General features: G+C 48.2%; 1 protein-coding gene across 1 annotated transcript in view; it reads right to left on the bottom strand.

The window, feature by feature from the left end:
- Positions 1 to 21,517, bottom strand: part of LOC141072977 (uncharacterized) — a 244,580-nt gene that overhangs the window by 14,240 nt on the left and 208,823 nt on the right. Inside the window, 4 exon segments of the mRNA XM_073560243.1 lie at positions 280 to 377; positions 461 to 584; positions 675 to 854; positions 984 to 1,133. Of these exon segments, the coding sequence (XP_073416344.1) occupies positions 280 to 377; positions 461 to 584; positions 675 to 854; positions 984 to 1,133 (552 nt within the window).

Below are 21,517 nucleotides of genomic sequence, written 5' to 3'. Positions count from 1 at the left end.
CTCCTGACTAGAGTTGAGCGACTTTGGTCGGATCGGGTTTCATGAAACAAAATTTGTTTCAGATGAAACTCGTCCGACTAGGGCAAAAAAAGTCGGAGTTTCGTCCGAAACCCGACCCCAATGCAAGTCAATGGGAAATAAAAGTCAGCATTGAGCAGACGAAACTCCGACTTTTTTTGCCCTAGTCGGACGAGTTTCATCTGAAACAAATTTTGTTTCATGAAACCCGATCCGACCAAAGTCGCTCAACTCTACTCCTGACACCTTCTCTCCATCTACCTGATGATCCTGAGGAACACTGGGATCTTCTTGTTTACAGTTCTGTGGAAGAAGAGGACGGGGACATCTCTCTGGTGCTGTCCTCTTACTGGATAGATCTGGAGGAAATACATACAAGGACTGAATTCATTCTTTACATACAGATAATTATAGGCCGGGTGTATTTAGTCCTGTCTATTACCTGGTGATGTGAGGGGCTGGGGAACCTTCATCATGACGTCCTTGTACAGATATCTGTGTCCTTCCAAATACTCCCACTCCTCCATGGAGAAATAGACGGCGAAATTCTGACACCTTATAGGAACCTGACACATACAATGATACAGTCATACCTTCATCCCCCGATCTCTTCATAGCGTTACTGTATAATGTCCCAGCATTCCCAGCAGTGTCACCTCTCCAGTCAGCAGCTCAATCATCTTGTAGGTGAGTTCTAGGATCTTCTGGTCATTGATGTTCTCATATACCAGGGGGTTACATGTAAGCCTTGGGATTTGTTTCAGGGGTCTTCCCCATCCCTCAGACACAGGGTCCTCACAGCGCTCACTAGAGGTCTTCTTCACTACTGTGTAATCCTGGTTATGGAGAGACACATTAATTAATCTCACTACAGACATTTCCAGAGTCCTCACCTCTCCAGTTCTGTCCATCTGTTATTCCCATAGATAAGAATGATGTAATGTGACGCCATCAGAATCTCTCACCTCTCCAGTAAGCTGGAAGAGGATCTCTAGGGTGAGGTGTAATATCCTCTCCGCCATCTTGTCTCTGTCCATATCCATCATTGATGGGTAAATCAGGAAAATTCTCTTATATAGAAGATCTTCACTGAGAGGATCCGATATTGTAGAGATCTGAATGAGAAGATGAGCCGATGTAACATGATAAAAATCCTGTGTAATAATACAATTACTGGAGATAATAAGGGAAACATATGAGGAGATATTCATTACACGGGACAGGAGAAATAACTACTTCATGATGAGGACGACATCTTCATCTCCTACTACGGCTCTAGAAATATATTTGGCCAGAGTCCGTCACTGACTCCATCCCCACCGGCCGTCTATATGAAGGTTTCCCGTCTTCCCCGCACTGTAATCTTCTATCACGTTAGATCTCAGGTCTGAGTCACACACAGAAGTTTGAGGATTTTAGAAAAGATTGTTTGTAAGAACAAGACAGGAGTTATTTGATAACTGTCTCCATGTACAGTGTTTTATTTTCTCTTTATATTATGTTGTTTTTTATTTTAGCATTTTCTTGTAGGCTTCCATATATTACATGAAAAACACCCCCCAAAAATTGGGGAGCGAGGTACTGTGGAAAAATTATACTGTGTGTGGGAACCAAGAAAGTGGCACTGTATGGTATCAAGAATGGAGATAAGTGAGGATTTATTTAGTGTTTTGGGTGGAAGCATATTGTGTGGAGCATCTTGTACTATCATAATGTGTAGGGGAATGGAGGTACTGCGGGAACATTGTGTGTGGGGGCCAAGAAAGGAGCAATTTACTATGAGAGTAATACGTTTCCTTGGTTCCCGTCTTTCATAGTTGGGTCGTTTGTTTCTATCAGGGGAAATGGAACAAACCCATTGTGATTCTTATAAGGAGACAAAACAAAACCCCCTAAATATAACATTATATAACAACCCCACAATCTGTGACTCTTCGGGGTAAATCGCTCTCTCACCATTGGATTAGAGCTGATACTATGGAGCTAAAGTGACTAAACAGACTTTCTGTCCCCTCCATAAAGGGGCACTTTCCCGTGTTTGTCAGAACTGTCCGAGGATTATTAGAGGGGATAGTTTCCCCCCAATTAGAAGGGACACCTGTGGGTATTGGGGTCTTTACCTGCTACAGTCCTGGTGGGAATTACTCAGTAAAGTGCTGAAATCACTTTCTCCCAAAATGGCGTCTGTAACTTCAATGTCTTTCTATGAAGCTTCTTCTCTGAGCTTTCTTCCTCTGGTTTCTGCCGTATTTCTATTATTCTCCGGAATCAGGAATGTGTTGAGTCCTATAGAAACTGCGGAGAAAGAATCATTTCTAATTCTGTGTTTCCAGGATTCTTCTTGTGGGGATTGGCTGCGATATCCCCTGTGCAATAGATTTCTAGTATTAATGTGCCAGATGTGAAGGAAAGTTTGTTAGGATACATCTATCCCTGTATGTGCGGCGTCCGTTCCCAATTAGGCTGAGTATTAGAGCGCTCAAGAATGACACTGCACACCCAGGTGACAGAATAACATTCCATCAATACTGATGCTATTGAGTAACATATGCTTTTATAGCTGCATATAGAAGGGCAGATTAGTTAAGGATCATATGGTCAAGCTTCTCTGGTATTGGTTATCTAAATATATGGAATATTGCGGTTAAGGCATAGCAACAGGCTGATTAAGCAACTAACGTATAAATGTCGCCATTCCTGCAGTTAGGCCAAACTTTGATACATCTGGTGTTTATTTCCTCTTTATCTCTGGAAAGTCCCCAAGGCATTATCTGTATATACACTATAATCAATTGCTTAAAATGGCCGCCACAAACCAGACAATGCCTTGGGACTTTCCAGAGATAAAAGGAACTGAACACCAGATGTCTCAAATTTTGGCCTAACTGCAGGAGAGGTGACAGTTATAAGTTACCTGCACAGTCCATTCCTTGTCCCTTCTAAACTACCTGGCGGAGCAGAAAAGCAAGGTCTCGAACAACAAGTCCAGTGGTGTCAAAAGCAAGTGACTAGGACACTGCATTGCCCACCAGACGAAACATCTAACAGATGACCGGAAGACCACTGTGGAGTCCTCCAACAACTCTAAATGCGTTATAGGCCTTCCTTGGTCTGGTTTCGTATTGCAGAACTTGGAACCCTGATGCCACACTCCCCATAGAGAATAATGGAGCCTCCAGCACCGACCTCCACCCGCAGAGTCGCACTCCACGTAGAGAATAATGGAGCCTCCAGCACAGACCACCACCCGCAGAGCAGCACTCCACATAGAGAATAATGGAGCCTCCAACACCTACCTCCACCCGCAGAGCCGCACTCCACATAGAGAATAATGGAGCCTCCAACACCTACCTCCACCCCCAGAGCCGCACTCCACATAGAGAATAATGGAGCCTCCAGCACCGACCTCCACCCGCAGAGCCACACACCACATAGAGAATAATGGAGCCTCCGGCACCTACCTCCACCCGCAGAGCCGCACTCCACATAGAGATTGGAGCCTCCAGCACCGACCTCCACCCGCAGAGCCGCACTCCACATAGAGAATAATGGAGCCTCCGGCACCTACCTCCACCCGCAGAGCCGCACTCCACATAGAGAATGGAGCCTCCAGCACCGACCTCCACCTGCAGAGCCGCACTCCACATAGAGAATAATGGACCCTCCAGCACCGACCTCCACCCGCAGAGCCGCACTCCACATAGAGAATAATGGAGCCTCCAGCACCTACCTCCACCCGCAGAGCCGCACTCCACATAGAGAATAATGGAGCCTCCAGCACCGATCTCCACCCGCAGAGCCGCACTCCACATAGAGAATAATGGAGCCTCCAGCATCGACCTCCACCCGCAGAGTCGCACTCCACATAGAGAATAATGGAGCCTCCAGCACCGACCTCCACCCCCAGAGCCGCACTCCACATAGAGAATAATGGAGCCTCCAGCACCTACCTCCACCTGCAGAGCCGCACTCCACAGAGAATAATGGAGCCTCCAGCACCGACCTCCGCCCGCAGAGCCGCACTCCACATAGAGAATAGTGGAGCCTCCAGCACTGACCTCCACCCGCAGAGCCTCACTCCACATAGAGAATAATGGAGTCTCCAGCACCGTCCTCCACCAGCAGAGCCGCACTCCACATAGAGAATAATGGAGCCTCCAGCACCGACCTCCACCCTCAGAGCCACACTCCACATAGAGAATGGAGCCTCCAGCACCGACCTCCACCCGCAGAGCGCACTCCACATAGAGAATAATGGAGCCTCCAGCACCAACCTCCACCCGCAGAGTCGCACTCCACATAGAGAATAATGGAGCCTCCAGCACAGACCTCCACCCGCATAGCCGCACTCCACATAGAGAATAATGGAGCCTCCAGCACCAACCTCCACCCGCAGAGTCGCACTCCACATAGAGAATAATGGAGCCTCCAGCACAGACATCCACCCGCAGAGCCGCACTCCACATAGAGAATAATGGAGCCTCCAGCACCTACCTCCACCCGCACAGCCGCACTCCACATAGAGAATAATGGAGCCTCCAGCACCGACCTCCATCCGCAGAGCGGCACTCCACATAGAGAATAGTGGAGCCTCCAGCACCGACCACCACCCGCAAAGCCTCACTCCACATAGAGAATAATGGAGCCTCCAGCACCGACCACCACCCGCAGAGCCGCACTCCACATAGAGAATTATGGAGCCTCCAGCACCGATCTCCACCCGCAGAGCCGCACTCCACATAGAGAATAATGGAGCCTCCAGAACCGACCTCCACCCGCAGAGCCGCACTCCACATATAGAAAATAATGGAGCCTCTGGCACCGACCTCCACCCGCACAGCCGCACTCCACATAGAGAATAGTGGAGTCTCCAGCACCGTCCTCCACCAGCAGAGCCACACTCCACATAGAGAATAATGGAGCCTCCAGCACCGACCTCCACCCTCAGAGCCACACTCCACATAGAGAATAATGGAGCCTCCAGCACCGACCTCCACCCGCAGAGCCGCACTCCACATAGAGAATAATGGAGCCTCCAGCACCAACCTCCACCCGCAGTCGCACTCCACATAGAGAATAATGGAGCCTCCAGCACAGAACTCCACCCCGAGAGCCGCACTCCACATAGAGAATAATGGAGCCTCCAGCACAGACATCCACCCGCAGAGCCGCACTCCACAGAGAATAATGGAGCCTCCAGCACCTACCTCCACCCGCACAGCCGCACTCCACATAGAGAATAGTGGAGCCTCCAGCACCGATCTCCACCCGCAGAGCCGCACTCCACATAGAGAATAATGGAGCCTCCAGCCCCTACCTCCACCCGCAGAGCAGCACTCCACATAGAGAATAATGGAGCCTCCAGAACCGACCTCCACCCGCAGAGCCGCACTCCACATATAGAAAATAATAGAGCCTCTGGCACCGACCTCCACCCGCACAGCCGCACTCCACATAGAGAGTAATGGAGCCTCCGGCACCGACCTCCACCCGCAGAGCCCCACTCCACATAGAGAATAGTGGAGTCTCCAGCACCGTCCTCCACCAGCAGAGCCACACTCCACATAGAGAAAAATGGAGCCTCCAGCACCAACCTCCACATAGAGAATAATGGAGCCTCCAGCACAGACCTCCACCCCCAGAGCCGCACTCCACATAGAGAATGGAGCCTCCAGCACCGACCTCCACCCGCAGAGCCGCACTCCACATAGAGAATAATGGAGCCTCCAGCACCTACCTCCACCCGCACTCCACATAGAGAATAATGGAGCCTCCAGCACCAACCTCCACCCGCACTCCACATAGAGAATAATGGAGCCTCCAGCACCGACCTCCACCCGCAGAGCCGCACTCCACATAGAGAATAATGGAGCCTCCAGCACCGACCTCCACCCGCAGAGCCGCACTCCACATAGAGAATAATGGAGCCTCCAGCACCGACCTCCACCCGCAGAGCCGCACTCCACATATAGAATAATGGAGCCTCCGGCACCGACCTCCACCCGCACTCCACATAGAGAATGGAGCCTCCAGCACAGACCTCCACCCCCAGAGCCGCAATCCACATAGAGAATAATGGAGCCTCCAGCACCGACCTCCACCCGCAGAGCCGCACTCCACATAGAGAATAATGGAGCCTCCAGCACCGACCTCCACCCGCAGAGCCGCACTCCACATATAGAATAATGGAGCCTCCGGCACCGACCTCCACCCGCACTCCACATAGAGAATGGAGCCTCCAGCACAGACCTCCACCCCCAGAGCCGCAATCCACATAGAGAATAATGGAGCCTCCAGCACCGACCTCCACCCGCAGAGCCGCACTCCACATAGAGAATGGAGCCTCCAGCACAGACCTCCACCCCCAGAGCCGCACTCCACATAGAGAATAATGGCGCCTCCAGCACCGACCTCCACCCGCAGAGCCGCACTCCACGTAGAGAATAATGGAGCCTCCGGCACCGACCTCCACCCACAGAGCCGCACTCCGCATAGAGAATAATGGAGCCTCCAGCACCGACCTCCACCCGCAGAGCCGCACTCCACATATAGAATAATGGAGCCTCCAGCACCGACCTCCACCCACAGAGCCGCACTCCACATAGAGAATAATGGAGCCTCCAGCACCGACCTCCACCCACAGAGCCACACTCCATATATATGGCTGTTCTGTTCGCACAGTAGTGATGCGTCGTTAGTGAACAATCCCGGACAAAACGACGGGAGAGGGGGGTTGGCTTACCACTGGGAGCTGAGCCAAATGTTTTTTCCCTGCTGTTTGCTTAAGGTCCCATTACATTTAGCGAGCTGCCAAACAGGCAGATCTCACCAGCGATGCAGCAGCGGTCGGCGGTCGTTACTTACCTGTCAGACGGCAGCTCTGGTGATCACTTCCTCCCGCATCCATGTGTCGCTTGTCGGCGCCAGCAGGAAGCCGACGACGAGAAATGGACCAGGACGATCTCGCGCGATCAGCGATATCCAGCGGGGGGCCGGTCGGAGGTAAGTGTCACATGTAGCGAGATCGCTAGCGATATCGCTGTTGCATCACAAAATCGGTGACGCTTTAGCGATATCGCCAGCGATCTTGCTATGTGTGAAGGGGGCTTTAGCTTCTTCCCTCCTGACTGGGGACCGGGAGGAGTCGAGGATGAGACTTTGAACAGTGTGTACAAGTGGGAAATGATTGGCAATGCTTTGTTGTGATTGGGCTCTTCTCACATGAGCTCATACATTACTGTGATTGGCTGCTTAGTGTAGTGAGTGCACCCATGATCTGTGATTGATGTGAACATGCTGCGGAAAAATCCGAGCGGATTAGCTGCGGGTTTATTTCCGCAGCATGTCAATTCTTTTTGCGGGTCTGCAGCATTTGGAGAGGAGACTGAGATGGCCAACCCAGAAACTTCACTTTGTTCTGCTCTAGCCAATGACAGGTCGACTTGGCCTTATGTTTTGGATTGTTGTCATCTTGTAACGTTCAAGTATGTCCCATACGCAGCTTCAGGGCTGATGAGTGAAAATTTGCCTCCATTAATTGCCGATAACATGCTGCATTCATCTTTCTTTCAACTTTGATCAAGTTTTTTGTGCCTTTGTAGCTCACACATCCCCAAAACATCAGCGATCCAACTCTGTGCTTTACAGTAGGAATGGTGTTCCTTTTATCATAGGCCTTGCTGAACTCTCTCCAAATGTAATGTTTATGGTTGTGGCCAAAAAGTTCAATTTTGGTCTCATGACTCCAAATTATATCTTGTTCCAGAAGTTTTGAGGCTTGTTTGTGCTGTTTTGCGTATTGTAGGCGAGATACTTTGTGACATTTGTGCAGTAATGGCTTTCTTCTGACAACTCGTCCATGCCGCCCATTTTTCTTCAAGTGTCTCCATATTGTGCATCTTGAAACAGCCACATGGCTAGTTTTCAGAGTGTACAGTATTCCAGCTGAAGTTATTTGTGGGTTTTCTTTGCATCTTGAACAATTTTTCTGGCAGTTGTGGACACAATTTTTGTTTATCTACCTGACAGTGGTTTTGTTTTTACAGAGCCCCTGATTTTCCATTTGTTAATCACAGTTTGAACGCTGCTGACTGGCATTATCAATTCCTTGGATATCTTTTTGGATCCCTTTACTGTTTTATACAGTTCAACTACCTTTTCCCATAGATCCATTGACAATTCTTTAGCTTTCCCCATGACTCACAATCCAGAAACGTCAGTGGCTGGATGAAAGATGCAAGAGTCTGTCTGCATCCTAGAAACTCACTCAGCTTTTATACACACACACTGATTACAAGCAAACAGGTCACAGGTGAGGATGCTACCTTTAGTAGCCATTCCAACCCATTTGTGTCAACTTCTGTTCATGTTATCAGACCAAAATCTTCAGGGTATGTAAACTTTTGATCAGGGTCATTTGGATGTTTTGGGTTGTCATTATGATTTAAAAAGAGAAAGTCTTAGTTACTCACCGGTTAACAGTATTTTTCGGAGTCCATGACAGCACCACCTGAGAGAGGGGATCCACCCTTCAGGAACAGGAAACCTACAGATACAAAAGGGCGGCACCTCTCCCACGCATCAGTTGGATTACAGAGCACAAGAGGACCACAATGGTTAATAGCATAATTTATATACAATACTTTACATGATTATTTAAATTACCTGTGTACATATAAGAGGAAGAAGTGCACACCCAAATTTAAACTAAAGGGAAGGAATATACAGGTGCTGTCATGGACTCCGAAAAATACAGTTAACCGGTGAGTAACTAAGACTTTATTATGTCGTCCATGACAGCACCACCTGAGAGAATTACAGAGAGTAATAACTATTTAGGGAGGGACTACAGCCTGCAGCACCCTTATACCAAAAGAGAGGTCTGTGGAAGCACCCAAGTCTAGCCTATAATGACTATAAAAGGTGCTCGGAGAGGACCAAGTAGCCGCCTTACATATCTGATCAATGGAGACTTCTGATTTCTCGGCCCACGAGGTCGCCATGGCTCTGGTGGAATGCGCACTCAGCTTCCCGGGTGGCGACCTGCCTTTTGAGGTGTATGCTATTGAAATCGCCTCTCTAATCCACCTGGCTAGTGTATTTTTTGACACTCTACAACCTTTCCAAGGGCCTTGATGGGAGACAAACAGGGCATTATCTTTTTTTCCAGGGATCGGTAACTGCCAGATATTCTATGAGGCATTTCCTAACATCCAGGGTGCGTAGTTTCTCTTCCTTCTCATTAGCTGGATTAGGGAGGAAGGATGGAAGGACTATTTCCTGTGTCCTGTGAAAGCTAGAAACTACCTTAGGTAAGTACGCCGGATCAGGTCTGAGTATTGCCCTATCGTCCTTAAACTGTATATAAGGAGGACGCCTAGATAATGCCTGGATGTCGCTTACTCTAAGAGCTGAGGTTAGAGCTACCAGGAAGGCTACTTTGAGGGACAGGTTTTTAAGGAAGCCGATGAAATAGGTTCGAATGGAGCTTCTGTCATAGCCGTGAGGACTAGGTTCAAGTCCCACGGCATGAATCTATCCTTCACTATTGGCCTGTATCTACCTGCTGCCTTAATGAATCTACTGATCCAGTAATTACCCGCGATGTTGCAGCTAAAGAGGGCCCCCAAGGCTGATACTTGTAAGATTTGATTTATAGGTGCTGAACCCCCAGCGACTATTCCAGAGTTCTGAAGGAATTTCTTCCAAATTCTGACAGATTTTGGTAGTAATGATTTTTTTTTACTTTTAAGTAGGGTGTTAATCAGGTCTGGGGAGAAGCCTTTCTCTTTTAGCAGTGTCCGTTCAAACTCCACGCCGTCAGATGTAGGCCAGCCACCTGAGGATGAAAGACTGGGCCCTGGGATAGGAGATCCGGGATGTCTGGAAGGACCCAAGGATCGGACACCGACATGGTCCTGAGGCATGAGAACCATGCCCTCCTGGGCCAAAATGGAGCGATAACTATAACCCTATCTCTCCTGATTTTCCTCATCACCAGGGGTAATAGCGATAGGGGAGGGAAGGCGTATGCTAGCCTGAAGTCCCACTTTATCAGAAAGGCATCTACCGCCAGGGGGTTCTCTCTGGGATTTAGGGAGCAGAATTGTCTTAATTTTCTGTTTTCCATGGTGGCAAAGAGATGTAACTCTGGTTGTCCCCACTTTTGTAGAATCAGGTCGAAGATGGAGGTTTTTAGGGACCATTCTCCTTGCTTTAGCAGATTGCGGCTTAAGAAATCTGTCGTGATATTTTCTTTCCCTTTTATGTGTAGAGCTGTTAAAGATAGAAAATGCTGCTCTGCTAGCCGGAACAACCGTTCTGCCACATTCATCAGGGGTTTGGAACGAGTCCCGCCTTGGTGGTTGATATAAGCCACGGTGACCTGATTGTCGGAGAACACTCGCACATGATGGCCCTGTAGATACACAAGTAGCTTCTTAGCTGCCTGTTCTACTGCTGTCAATTCTTTCAGGTTAGATGACATTTCTATCTGATGATGCTCTCATAGGCCCTGGACCAGAATCTCACCCATATGAGCCCCCCAACCGGAAGGGCTAGCATCCGTGGTGATTATGCGGGATATGTCATACTCCCAGGGAACCCCTCTGGATAAATTATCCTTGTCTAGCCACCACTCTAGGGACTCCCTTGTGTTTCGGGACAAGGTTAGTTGGCCCTCTAAGTAACCCCCAAGGATTCTTTGATGCACTAAAACCTCACCCTGTAGTGTTCTTGAATGAAACTGGGCCCACTGGACCGCTGGGATACAGGACGAAAGAGAACCCAGAAGGGACATGGCTTTCCTGAGGGACATGGTAGGGTTATTGGAAGCGTTCAGGACCTGATAGTGTAGGCGAACAAGCTTCTCCGGAGGCAGACGGCATTCCTGTTTCTCAGAATCTAGGATCAGGCCCAAGAATTGTTGGACTCTCACCGGCTGTAACCGAGATTTTTTAATGTTAAGCAGCCATCCTAACCGCTCTAGGGCAGACAATGCCCATTGTAGCTGTTCTGCACAATGTTTTGCAGTTTTCCCTACAATCAGGAAGTCATCTAAGTAGGGGACTACTAGAATGTCTGATTCACGTAGATGGGCCATAACTTCCGCTACCACTTTAGTAAACACTCGGGGAGCGACTGCCACCCCAAAGGGGAGGGCCGCATATTGGAAATGTTGAACTGACCCATCTAACTGAACCGCCACTCTGAGGAAACGCTGATGAGCTGCATGAATGGGTATATGGTAGTAGGCATCTTTTAAATCTAACACTACCATAAAGCAATTTTGAAACAGCAATTTTATTGTTGAATTGTCTCCATTTTGAACGGGCGTATGACCAGGAATTCGTTGAGGGACTTAAGATTTATTATAGTCCTAAAGGAGCTGTTTGGCTTGCAGACCAGGAACAGAGGGGAGTAGAAACCTTTTCCCTCTTTCTCCCTCTGGAATCATAGATAGGACCTTCTTGCGGCAAAGATCATGAACCTTGGCCTCCAGGGTAGCTTGTTCTGATGTGGAAGTCCTGAGTGGGGTGACCTTAAATCGATCATGGGGAACCCGGGTGAATTCTAGTCGTAGACCCACAGCTATCACCCCCAGTATCCAGTTACTACTAGAAATCATAGACCAGGCTGGGTAGAAGGCAGCTAGTCTCCCCCCTACTGGAGCAACTAGTCATTGGGGCGGCTTTTTAGTGTAACGGGCTGGACCTTCCTGGCGCCCCCTCCGAACATGAACCCTGTACCTCTCCTTCTTTTGTCATCCCATCTGCCCTGATCCCTGGACGGCCTTCTACGGAAATATCCTTTCCTGGTAAAGGGACGTCTATAAAAAGGATTCGGCAGACTGGGGAACTTCTTTTTATCATCCCCGGCTTTCTCTAAAAGTTCATCCAAGACGGGGCCAAACAGATATTCCCCCTCACACAGAATGGAGCAGAGTCGTGACCTGGCCTGGATATCTCCTGGCCAGCATTTTAACCAGAGAGCCCTTCGAGCTGCGTTAGATAAACCCGCGGTCCTAGCCGCCATCCTCGCAGAGTCTGCTGAAGCATCAGCCAAAAAAGCAGCAGCACTTTGGATGATCGGTAGAGTTTTTCGAATGGATGCTCTTGAGGCTCCGTCCTTCAGTTGGTAATCCAGTTGATCTAGCCAGACCATCATGGATCTGGCCGTACATGTGGCAGCTATCGCTGGTCTTCGAGCGCCTGCTGACATCTCCCATGTTCCCTTTAGAAAAGAATCCGCTTTTTTATCCAGCGGGTCTTTTAAGGAGGCCATGTCATCGAACGGTATGGAGGATCTTTTGGAGGCTTTGGCTACTGCAGCGTCCAGCTTAGGGGCCTTATCCCATCTGTTTACCACTGGGTCATCAAACGGGTACCTCCGCTTGAAGGCAGGTGGTAAGGAGCCCCTTTTTTCAGGCTCTGGACCTTATTTAATGGAAAGGCCCTGCGCTTTCTGGGATCTAGACCCCCGAACATCACGTCCTGTGCCGAAAGTTCTGGCTTTGCGTCTGCTACCCCCATGGTGGACCTTATTGCTTTAACTAGCTTATCCATTTGGTCTAAGGGGAGGCAGAATCGGCTCGAGTCTTCCTCCGAAGAAGGCGAAGTGGAGGCCGGGGAATCTGAGGAGTCATCTTTCCTAGGGGCGGCCGAGGACTCCGAACCTGAGAAACTAAATTCTCTTCCCCTAGAAGAATCCCTTTTAGATAGGGCCTTCATCTCTGTCCTGATTATCTCCCTCAGGCTTGTGGTGAAGTCCGGCGTTTCTTCCGCTACCTGTATGGACGGGGGAGAGTGTAAGGGCCTGTCAATCTACCCCTGGGCCACCGTCCCCTTCCAACCCCTACCATTTGTCGCACGCATGACTGACATAACTTTTTAGGGTGGCCGTCTGGCAAGGGGCAACTACAGAGGGCACATTCCCTGTGCTTCTGTTTTCCCGTAGCTTTCCTCCCCTGCGAAAAAAACATAAGGGAACACTGCATCAGGGTACATTCACGGAGATCTCTTACCCATGCTCTGTTCGCTCATTCGTTTCTGTTTCTTCTGCTGGCCACTCGCATGAGGCTTTACCGTGGCCTGTTTCTGTGGGCGCTCCTGCGCCTCGTCCTGCTGCTGTATGGGGGCTTCTGTCGTATCCATTGCTGGGCCATCAGAAGCACCCCAGCAGCGTCACCTCCTGCCTTTTAACGCCTCCCTGTCCGGGTCAGCAGGGTTCTGGCGCAGCACCTCCCATCCGGGACCCCCCCGCGACCTCCCCCCTGCATGCTCCGGCAACCCCCCCCCCCGCCCGGGCACTGCGCACCGCCGCGCACACGCGGCGCACTCTGGAAAGCCGGCCGACACCCGACTTCTGGTCTTGGCGTTCCCGGCCCCGCCCCTTCCGGCGCGTCACTTCCGCCGCTCGTCTGAGACCTGCGGGAGCGCGTGGAAAGGAGCCGGCACGGTGTCCCCGGCTCAGGCATGCCCGCAGCACTCACGTGCGCCGACCTGCGCCCGCCGACCGGGCGCAACCGCCGGCCCGGACGGAAGAGAGACCGGACCCCGGAGGGAACGCACCAGGAGGGGCCCGGGGCATACATACCTCCTGGTGCCGGCACTCTGGAGGCGGCTGTCCAACGGACCCTCTGCTCCACCTGCTCTAACCACTGCCATGGCGACCTACCCGGCCCCACCGTGGCGCTTCCAGGGACCCTGAGCTTGACCGAGATAGGAGAACCCCCCGCTACCTGGGTCGGTCAGCCGGCCTGGGAATCCCTCGACGACTCCATGATGGACGATCTGAAGGAAGTCCCGTCCTCTAGGAACAGGAAACCAACTGATGCGTGGGAGAGGTGCTGCCCTTTTGTATCTGTAGGTTTCCTGTTCCTGAAGGGCGGATCCCCTCTCTCAGGTGGTGCTGTCATGGACGACCGAATAAAACACAGTAGTTTGACAATAAATGGCTTCACCCAACCACTAACCATGAGCGGAGAAAAAGTTTTGGTGTTATCATTCATATTCTCTGGAAAAAAGGCAAGAAAGCAAAAATTCTGCCAGGGTATGTAAACTTTTGAGCACAACTGTATATACTTAAAGTGCACGTCAGCAGGATTGTGCACAGTAACCTACAGACAGTGTCAGGTTGGCGCCGTTATACTGATTACAATGATTCCTGGTGATGAAATCTGTCTTGTGGTTGTTGTTTAATCTTTATTTTCAGTTTTGAGTTAATGATCTGCTCTTGCCTCCAGGGTGGCCTGTGAACAGTGATGTGGGGGGTCTTCATGTGCTGCTCTGATTATATATTCATAATGCAGACTGCTGACAGGTCACTGATCCCTCACTGATCTGCCCCCTAGTTTACATAATGAATAATATATATCTCTCTATCTTGGGGAAAAAATCCCCTTCTGCAGGCAGACGCTGGCGGTGGTCCCTGCGCTACGGCATGATCGCATATGTACTGCGTATATAATTCATTTGTTTAAGGTTATCCTGAAATTCATTAAAAAAAAAAAAAATCAATTTGAAAATGGCTCCAGCGGCGCCTGCACAGTAGCAGCTATTATTATTATTATTATGCATTTATATAGCGCCATTTATTCCATGGCACTTTACATGTGAAAAGGGGAAATATAGACAAGTATAATAAACATGTGTAAAACAAGGGACACACAAGTACATAAGGAGAGGGGACCCTGCCCGCGAGGGCTCACAGTCTACAGGTAATCGGTGTATACAAAGGTGATCCGACAGCTGCTACTGCGCAGGCGGCGCCATCTTTGTAGAGAAAAAAATAATTTCCTCCTCCAAGATGGCGCAGCTGATGCCTGCACAGTAGCAGCTATTGGATCTCCTCTATATACACCAATAGCTGCTACTGTGCAGGCGCGGCCAGAGCCATTTTCAAACTGACTTTTTTTTTTAAGAAATTTCAGGATAACATTAGACAAATTATATACAGTATATATATGTATATATATATTCAGTGTGTAAAATAGGGGGCAGTGAGCCCACACTGATGAATACCTAAGCACCACAAGAAGACCCCCACAGGCCGCCCCGGAGCAAGAGGATATCATTAACTCAAAACTAAAAATAAAGATTACACAACAACCACAAGACGGATTTCATCACCAGGTAACATTGTAATCTGTATAACGGCGCCAACCTGACACTGTCTGTAGGTTACTGTGCACAATCCTGCTGACAGGGGCACTTTAATTACGCATTTACATGTGTGTAAATGGGTAAGTAACTGGCTTAGTGATAGAAAGCAGAGGGTGGTTATAAATGGTATATTCTCTAACTGGGCCGCTGTGACCAGTGGGGTACCGCAGGGGTCGGTGTTAGGACCTATTCTCTTCAACATATTTATTAACGATCTGCTAGAAGGTTTGCACAGTAAAATATCGATATTTGCAGCTGATACAAAACTATGTAAAGCAGTCAATACAAGAGAAGATAGTATTCTGCTACAGATGGATCTGGATAAGTTGGAAACTTGGGCCAAAAGGTGGCAGATGGGGTTTAACAATGATAAATGTAAGGTTATATACATGGGAAGAAGGAATAAATATCACCATTACACACTGAACGGTAAACCACTGGGTAAATCTGACATGGAGAAGGACTTGGGGATCCTAGTTATAGATAACTTACCTGGAGCAGCCAGTGCCAGGCAGCAGCTGCCAAGGCAAACAGGATCATGAGGTGCATTAAAAGAGGTCTGGATACACATGATGAGAGCATTATACTGCCTCTGTACAAATCTCTGGTTAGACCGCACATGGAGTACTGTGTACAGTTTTTGGCACTGGTGCTCAGGAAGGATATAATGGAACTAGAGCGAGTACAAAGGAGGGCAACAAAATTAATAAAGGGGATGGGGGAACTACAATAACCAGAGAGATTAGCAAAATTAGGATTATTTAGTCTAGAAAAAAAGACGACTGAGGGGTGATCTAATAACCATGTATAAGTATATAAGGGGGACAATACAAATACAGTGGGGAAAAAAAGTATTTAGTCAGTCAGCAATAGTGCAAGTTCCACCACTTAAAAAGATGAGAGGCGTCTGTAATTTACATCAAAGGTAGACCTCAACTATGGGAGACAAACTGAGAAAAAAAAATCCAGAAAATCACATTGTCTGTTTTTTTCATTTTATTTGCATATTATGGTGGAAAATAAGTATTTGGTCAGAAACAAAATTTCATCTCAATACTTTGTGATATATCCTTTGTTGGCAATGACAGAGGTCAAACGTTTTCTGTAAGTCTTCACAAGGTTGCCACACACTGTTGTTGGTATGGTGGCCCATTCCTCCATGCAGATCTCCTCTAGAGCAGTGATGTTTTTGGCTTTTCACTTGGCAACGCGGACTTTCAACTCCCTCCAAAGGTTTTCTATAGGGTTGAGATCTGGAGACTGGCTAGGCCACTCCAGGACCTTGAAATGCTTCTTACGAAGCCACTCCTTCGTTGCCCTGGCGGTGTGCTTTGGATCATTGTCATGTTGAAAGACCCAGCCACATTTCATCTTCAATGCCCTTGCTGATGGAAGGAGGTTTGCACTCAAAATCTCACGATACATGGCCCCATTCATTCTTTCATGTACCCGGATCAGTCGTCCTGGCCCCTTTGCAGAGAAACAGCCCCAAAGCATGATGTTTCCACCACCATGCTTTACAGTAGGTATGGTGTTTGATGGATGCAACTCAGTATTCTTTTTCCTCCAAACACGACAAGTTGTGTTTCTACCAAACAGTTCCAGTTTGGTTTCATCAGACCATAGGACATTCTCCCAAAACTCCTCTGGATCATCCAAATGCTCTCTAGCAAACTTCAGACGGGCCCGGACATGTACAGGCTTAAGCAGTGGGACACGTCTGGCACTGCAGGATCTGAGTCCATGGTGGCGTAGTGTGTTACTTATGGTAGGCCTTGTTACATTGGTCCCAGCTCTCTGCAGTTCATACACTAGGTCCCCCCGCGTGGTTCTGGGATTTTTGCTCACCGTTCTTGTGATCATTCTGACCCCACGGGGTGGGATTTTGCGTGGAGCACCAGATCGAGGGAGATTATCAGTGGTCTTGTATGTCTTCCATTTTCTAATTATTGCTCCCACAGTTGATTTCTTCACTCCAAGCTGGTTGGCTATTGCAGATTCAGTCTTCCCAGCCAGGTGCAGGGCTACAATTTTGTTTCTGGTGTCCTTTGACAGCTCTTTGGTCTTCACCATAGTGGAGTTTGGAGTCAGACTGTTTGAGGGTGTGCACAGGTGTCTTTTTATACTGATAACAAGTTTAAACAGGTGCCATTACTACAGGTAATGAGTGGAGGAAAGGAGACTCTTAAAGAAGAAGTTACAGGTCTGTGAGAGCCAGAAATCTTGATTGCTTGTTTCTGACCAAATACTTATTTTCCACCATAATATGCAAATAAAATGAAAAAAAAACAGACAATGTGATTTTCTGGATTTTTTTTTCTCAGTTTGTCTCCCATAGTTGAGGTCTACCTATGATGTAAATTACAGACGCCTCTCATCTTTTTAAGTGGTGGAACTTGCACTATTGCTGACTGACTAAATACTTTTTTTCCCCACTGTATCTCTCCGAGGATCTGTTTATACTAAGGAAGGTGACTGTCACAAGGGGGCATTCTCTGCGTCCGGAGGAGAGAAGGTTTTTCCACCAACATAGAAGAGGATTCTTTACAGTTAGAGCAGTGAGAATCTGGAATTCCCTGCCTGAGGAGATGGTGATGGCGAACTCAGCCGACGGGTTCAAGAGAGGCCTGGATGTCTTCCTGGAGCGTAACAATATTGTATCTTACAGTGATTAGGTTCTTTATAAGGACATAGATCTGGGGATTTATTCTGACGGAATATAGGCTGAACTGGATGGACAAATGGCTTTTTTCGGCCTTGCTAACTATGTTACTATGACATGCCGGGGCCGACATGTATCCACCACACAGGACATGTCGGGCTGATGAGTATCCACCAAACGGTACGCGTGTGTGTGTGTATATAACTCATGCATACACACACATTGGAGAAGACAAACACATGCACACTCACCTACACTGCAAAACACACGCACACATTGGAAAACAAACACATGCACGCTAACACGCATGGGAAAACACACATACTCTAACCTGCCATGTTTAATTTATCATTTGTGAAATGTCCCAACCCTCGCTACTTAGGTCAGCAAAAGCTGAGATGGGCTGCTGGAGAGGTTACCTGGAATGCGCAGGTCAGTGTGCACACAGGGCAGTTATCTCACCAAGTCTTGCTGTCCTGTGCTGCTGCTCCGCCCGCTGATGCCCATCCTGGTCCTGGCTGATTGGACATCTGAGACAGGTCTGCTCACAGAAGAGGAGAATGCTGTGTGCGATCACTATGTAAGTAACGCCCCCTCCTCCTCCTCTTCTTAGTTGTGTGCCAGGTAGCGGAGCTGCCCCCTCTTACCACTGCGTGCTCATTGCTGAAATCGGCCATGGTGGCAGCCACATGTGCACGCTATGCATCCTGCCACCTGAGATGGCGCACCACCAGGTGCCTAAAAAATTAAAGGGTCCGGCAGCCGGAAAACAGCCTGGCGGCCCCCAAGAGGTGGCACACCGCGGCCCACGGGGCAAATGCCCAACAGGGCAGATTAGCAATCCGGTCCTGGTTCCCAGCACCAGCAGGGGATAATGATGAGAGTAGTAGTCTGCTCCCACTGTCTCCACCTGTAAAAATAAGGAAAAAAAAATCCTTATACTCAACTGTCCTAAATGTCCCCCACTGTAATCCATATGACCGATCATGCAGAGGAGCCAGGGAGAATGACGCCTGCAGCGAGTGGGCCCCGTACCACTGCTGTGCTTAGCAAACAGTGTCCTGTCACTCACTGAGGTCCATGGCCCGCTCACTGCAGGCATCATTCTCCCCAACTCCTCTGCATGAGCGGTCAAGAGCATTACAGGGAGGACGATTAGGACAGGTGAGTACATGGATTTTTTTATTTCATTCTCATTTTTACAGTTGGATACTGTGGGAGGAGACACTACTCTCATCATGGTCCCCTGCTAGTGCTGATCACAGCAACCCCCAACCTCCACAGCAAGGTAGGGATACTACCAGGCCAAAAAATAGGGTCAGTATCCCAGGTGTCCTTGTATGTGATATGTCTATTTAGCAAACTAGACCCAATTACGGCTTGATCTTAGCAACCAATTCCCCTGATCCCCACTTTCCAAACTATTTGTGAATTGAGTACCTTACTAGATAAGATTTATATCCATTTAGTGTTTCCATCATTATGGCTCACATAAGAGTGTTTTTTTTTCACAGTGGTGCTTTCTTCATTTTTGCAGGGTCTATTAGGGTCAGTGAGGGCAAGTCGACATCCCGTGGAGGTGCCATATCACAGCCAGGTAGGGTAACCACTAGGTCGCCAGTATCCCTATTGCTCACGTGTCTGTCTACCTCTCCGCTCTATCATTTAGAAGCCGCCATGTTTAATTATTTGTGAATTAAAACTGTTGTGTCTAGAGTGGGTGGGTATTCTTTAGTGTTGTTTAATATGCAAATTAGCCTGTACTAGCCCCAGCCTTTCCTGCTGTAATTACACTCTTGTAGGAAAAAACTTTTTTTGATAAGGCAAAATTGGGTCAAATATTACTAAGAACCAACTAGAAAAAGACCCTAAAAAATAACTTTTTCTGCAATTAACTCAAAAGTATGTTAGTATATACAAAATGCTTTAAAAAGGGGACAATAAATGGGTTAACTGTAATATCAGGAACAATAATACGCAAAAGCTGAAAGTCCTTAACCCATTACTGCCATCAGACAGTATAGTACGTCCGATGGAAGTATCCCCCCCACTTTGATATGGACTGTGGCAGTGAGCCCGCATCACAGCCAGGACATGTCAGCTGTTTTGAACAGCTGACATGCGCCCGCAATCCACTCGCACCTATTAACTAGTTAAATGCCACTGTCAAACTCTGACAGCTGCATTTAACGCATGCTGCATTTAACGCACCGCTGACCCCCGTCACGTGATCAGGGGTCATCGGTTTGTCGGCACAACAACCAGAGGTCTCCTGGAGACCTCTATGGCTGTTGATGCCGGATTACTATGAGTGCCACCCTGTTGTCAGCGCTCATAGCAATTCTGCTACAAAGACTCGATCTAAGCATCGCCCCTAAGTAGCAGAGCCGATTGAGCTATGGCAGCTTTCAGCCTCCCATGGAGGCTATTGAAGCATGCCAAAGGTTAAAGAAAAATGTTTTTAAAAATATTAAAAAATAAAAAAAAAACAAAAGTTCAAATCACCCCCCTTTTGCCCCATTCAAAATAAAACAATAAAAAAAAAATCAAACATACACATATTTGGTATTGCCGCATTCAAAATCGCCCGACCTATCAATAAAAAAAGGATTAACCTGATCGCTAAACGGCGTAGCGAGAAAAAAAATCGAAACGCCAGAATTACTTTTTTTGGTAGCCGCGACATTGCATTAAAATGCAATAACAAGCGATCAAAAGATCGTATCTGCACAAAAGTGGGATCATTAAAAACGTCAGCTCGACACGCAAAAAGTAAGCCTTCAACCAACACAAGATCAAAAAATATGGAGACGCTAGGGGTCTCTGAAAATTGTTTGGTGTCTATGAACTCATAATGACCTGGAGAACTATAATGGCAGGTCAGTTTTAGCATTTAATGAACCTAGCAAAAAAGCCAAACAAAAAACAAGTGTGGGATTGCACTGTTTTTGGAATTTCACCGCACTTGGAATTTTTTTCCCGTTTTCGAGTACACGACATGGTAAAACCAATGGTGTCGTTCAAAAAGACAACTCGTCCCGCAAAAAATAAGCCCTCACGTGGCCATATTGACGGAAAAATAAAGTTATGGCTCTGGGAAGAAGGGGAGCGAAAAACGAAAACGCAAAACCAAAAAAAGCTCCAGTCATTAAGGGGTTAATAGGCCCCGTTTACTTAGCTTTCAGCTTTTGTGTATTGTTCCTGATATTACAATTAATCCATTTATATTCCCCTTTTTTTAACCCCTTTCTGACATCGAGCGTACATTTACGCCGATGTCGGACAACCCTCCCTTTGATGCTGGCTCTGGCGGTGAGCCCACTTCTTTCCCGGCACATATCAGCTGTTTTTTGAACAGCTGACATGTGCCCGGAATAGCCGCGGGTGGAATCGTGATCTATCGTGGCTATTAACCCATTAAATGCCGCTGTAAAATGCTGACAGCGGCATTTAACATGTTCTTCCAGCAATCGCGCTGAAATCCGCCCACCGGTGAACCGCGTCACGTGATCGTGGGTCACCGGTTTGTTGGCATGATAACCAGAGGTCTCCAGGAGACCTCTATGGTTGTCAGCGCCGGCTTGCTGTGAGCGCCACCCAGTGGTCGGTGCTCATAGTAAGTGAATAATATAGAGGTGATCTGCTCATCGTCTCTATGTAACAGAGCCCATCAGGT

This window comes from Dendrobates tinctorius, unplaced genomic scaffold (assembly GCF_039654945.1).
Source record: "Dendrobates tinctorius isolate UK_male_01 unplaced genomic scaffold, ASM3965494v1 ptg000294l, whole genome shotgun sequence".
Classification (NCBI taxonomy): domain Eukaryota; kingdom Metazoa; phylum Chordata; class Amphibia; order Anura; family Dendrobatidae; genus Dendrobates; species Dendrobates tinctorius.
Note: the sequence above shows the minus strand (reverse complement) of the source record. Positions and strands in the feature narration are given on the sequence as shown.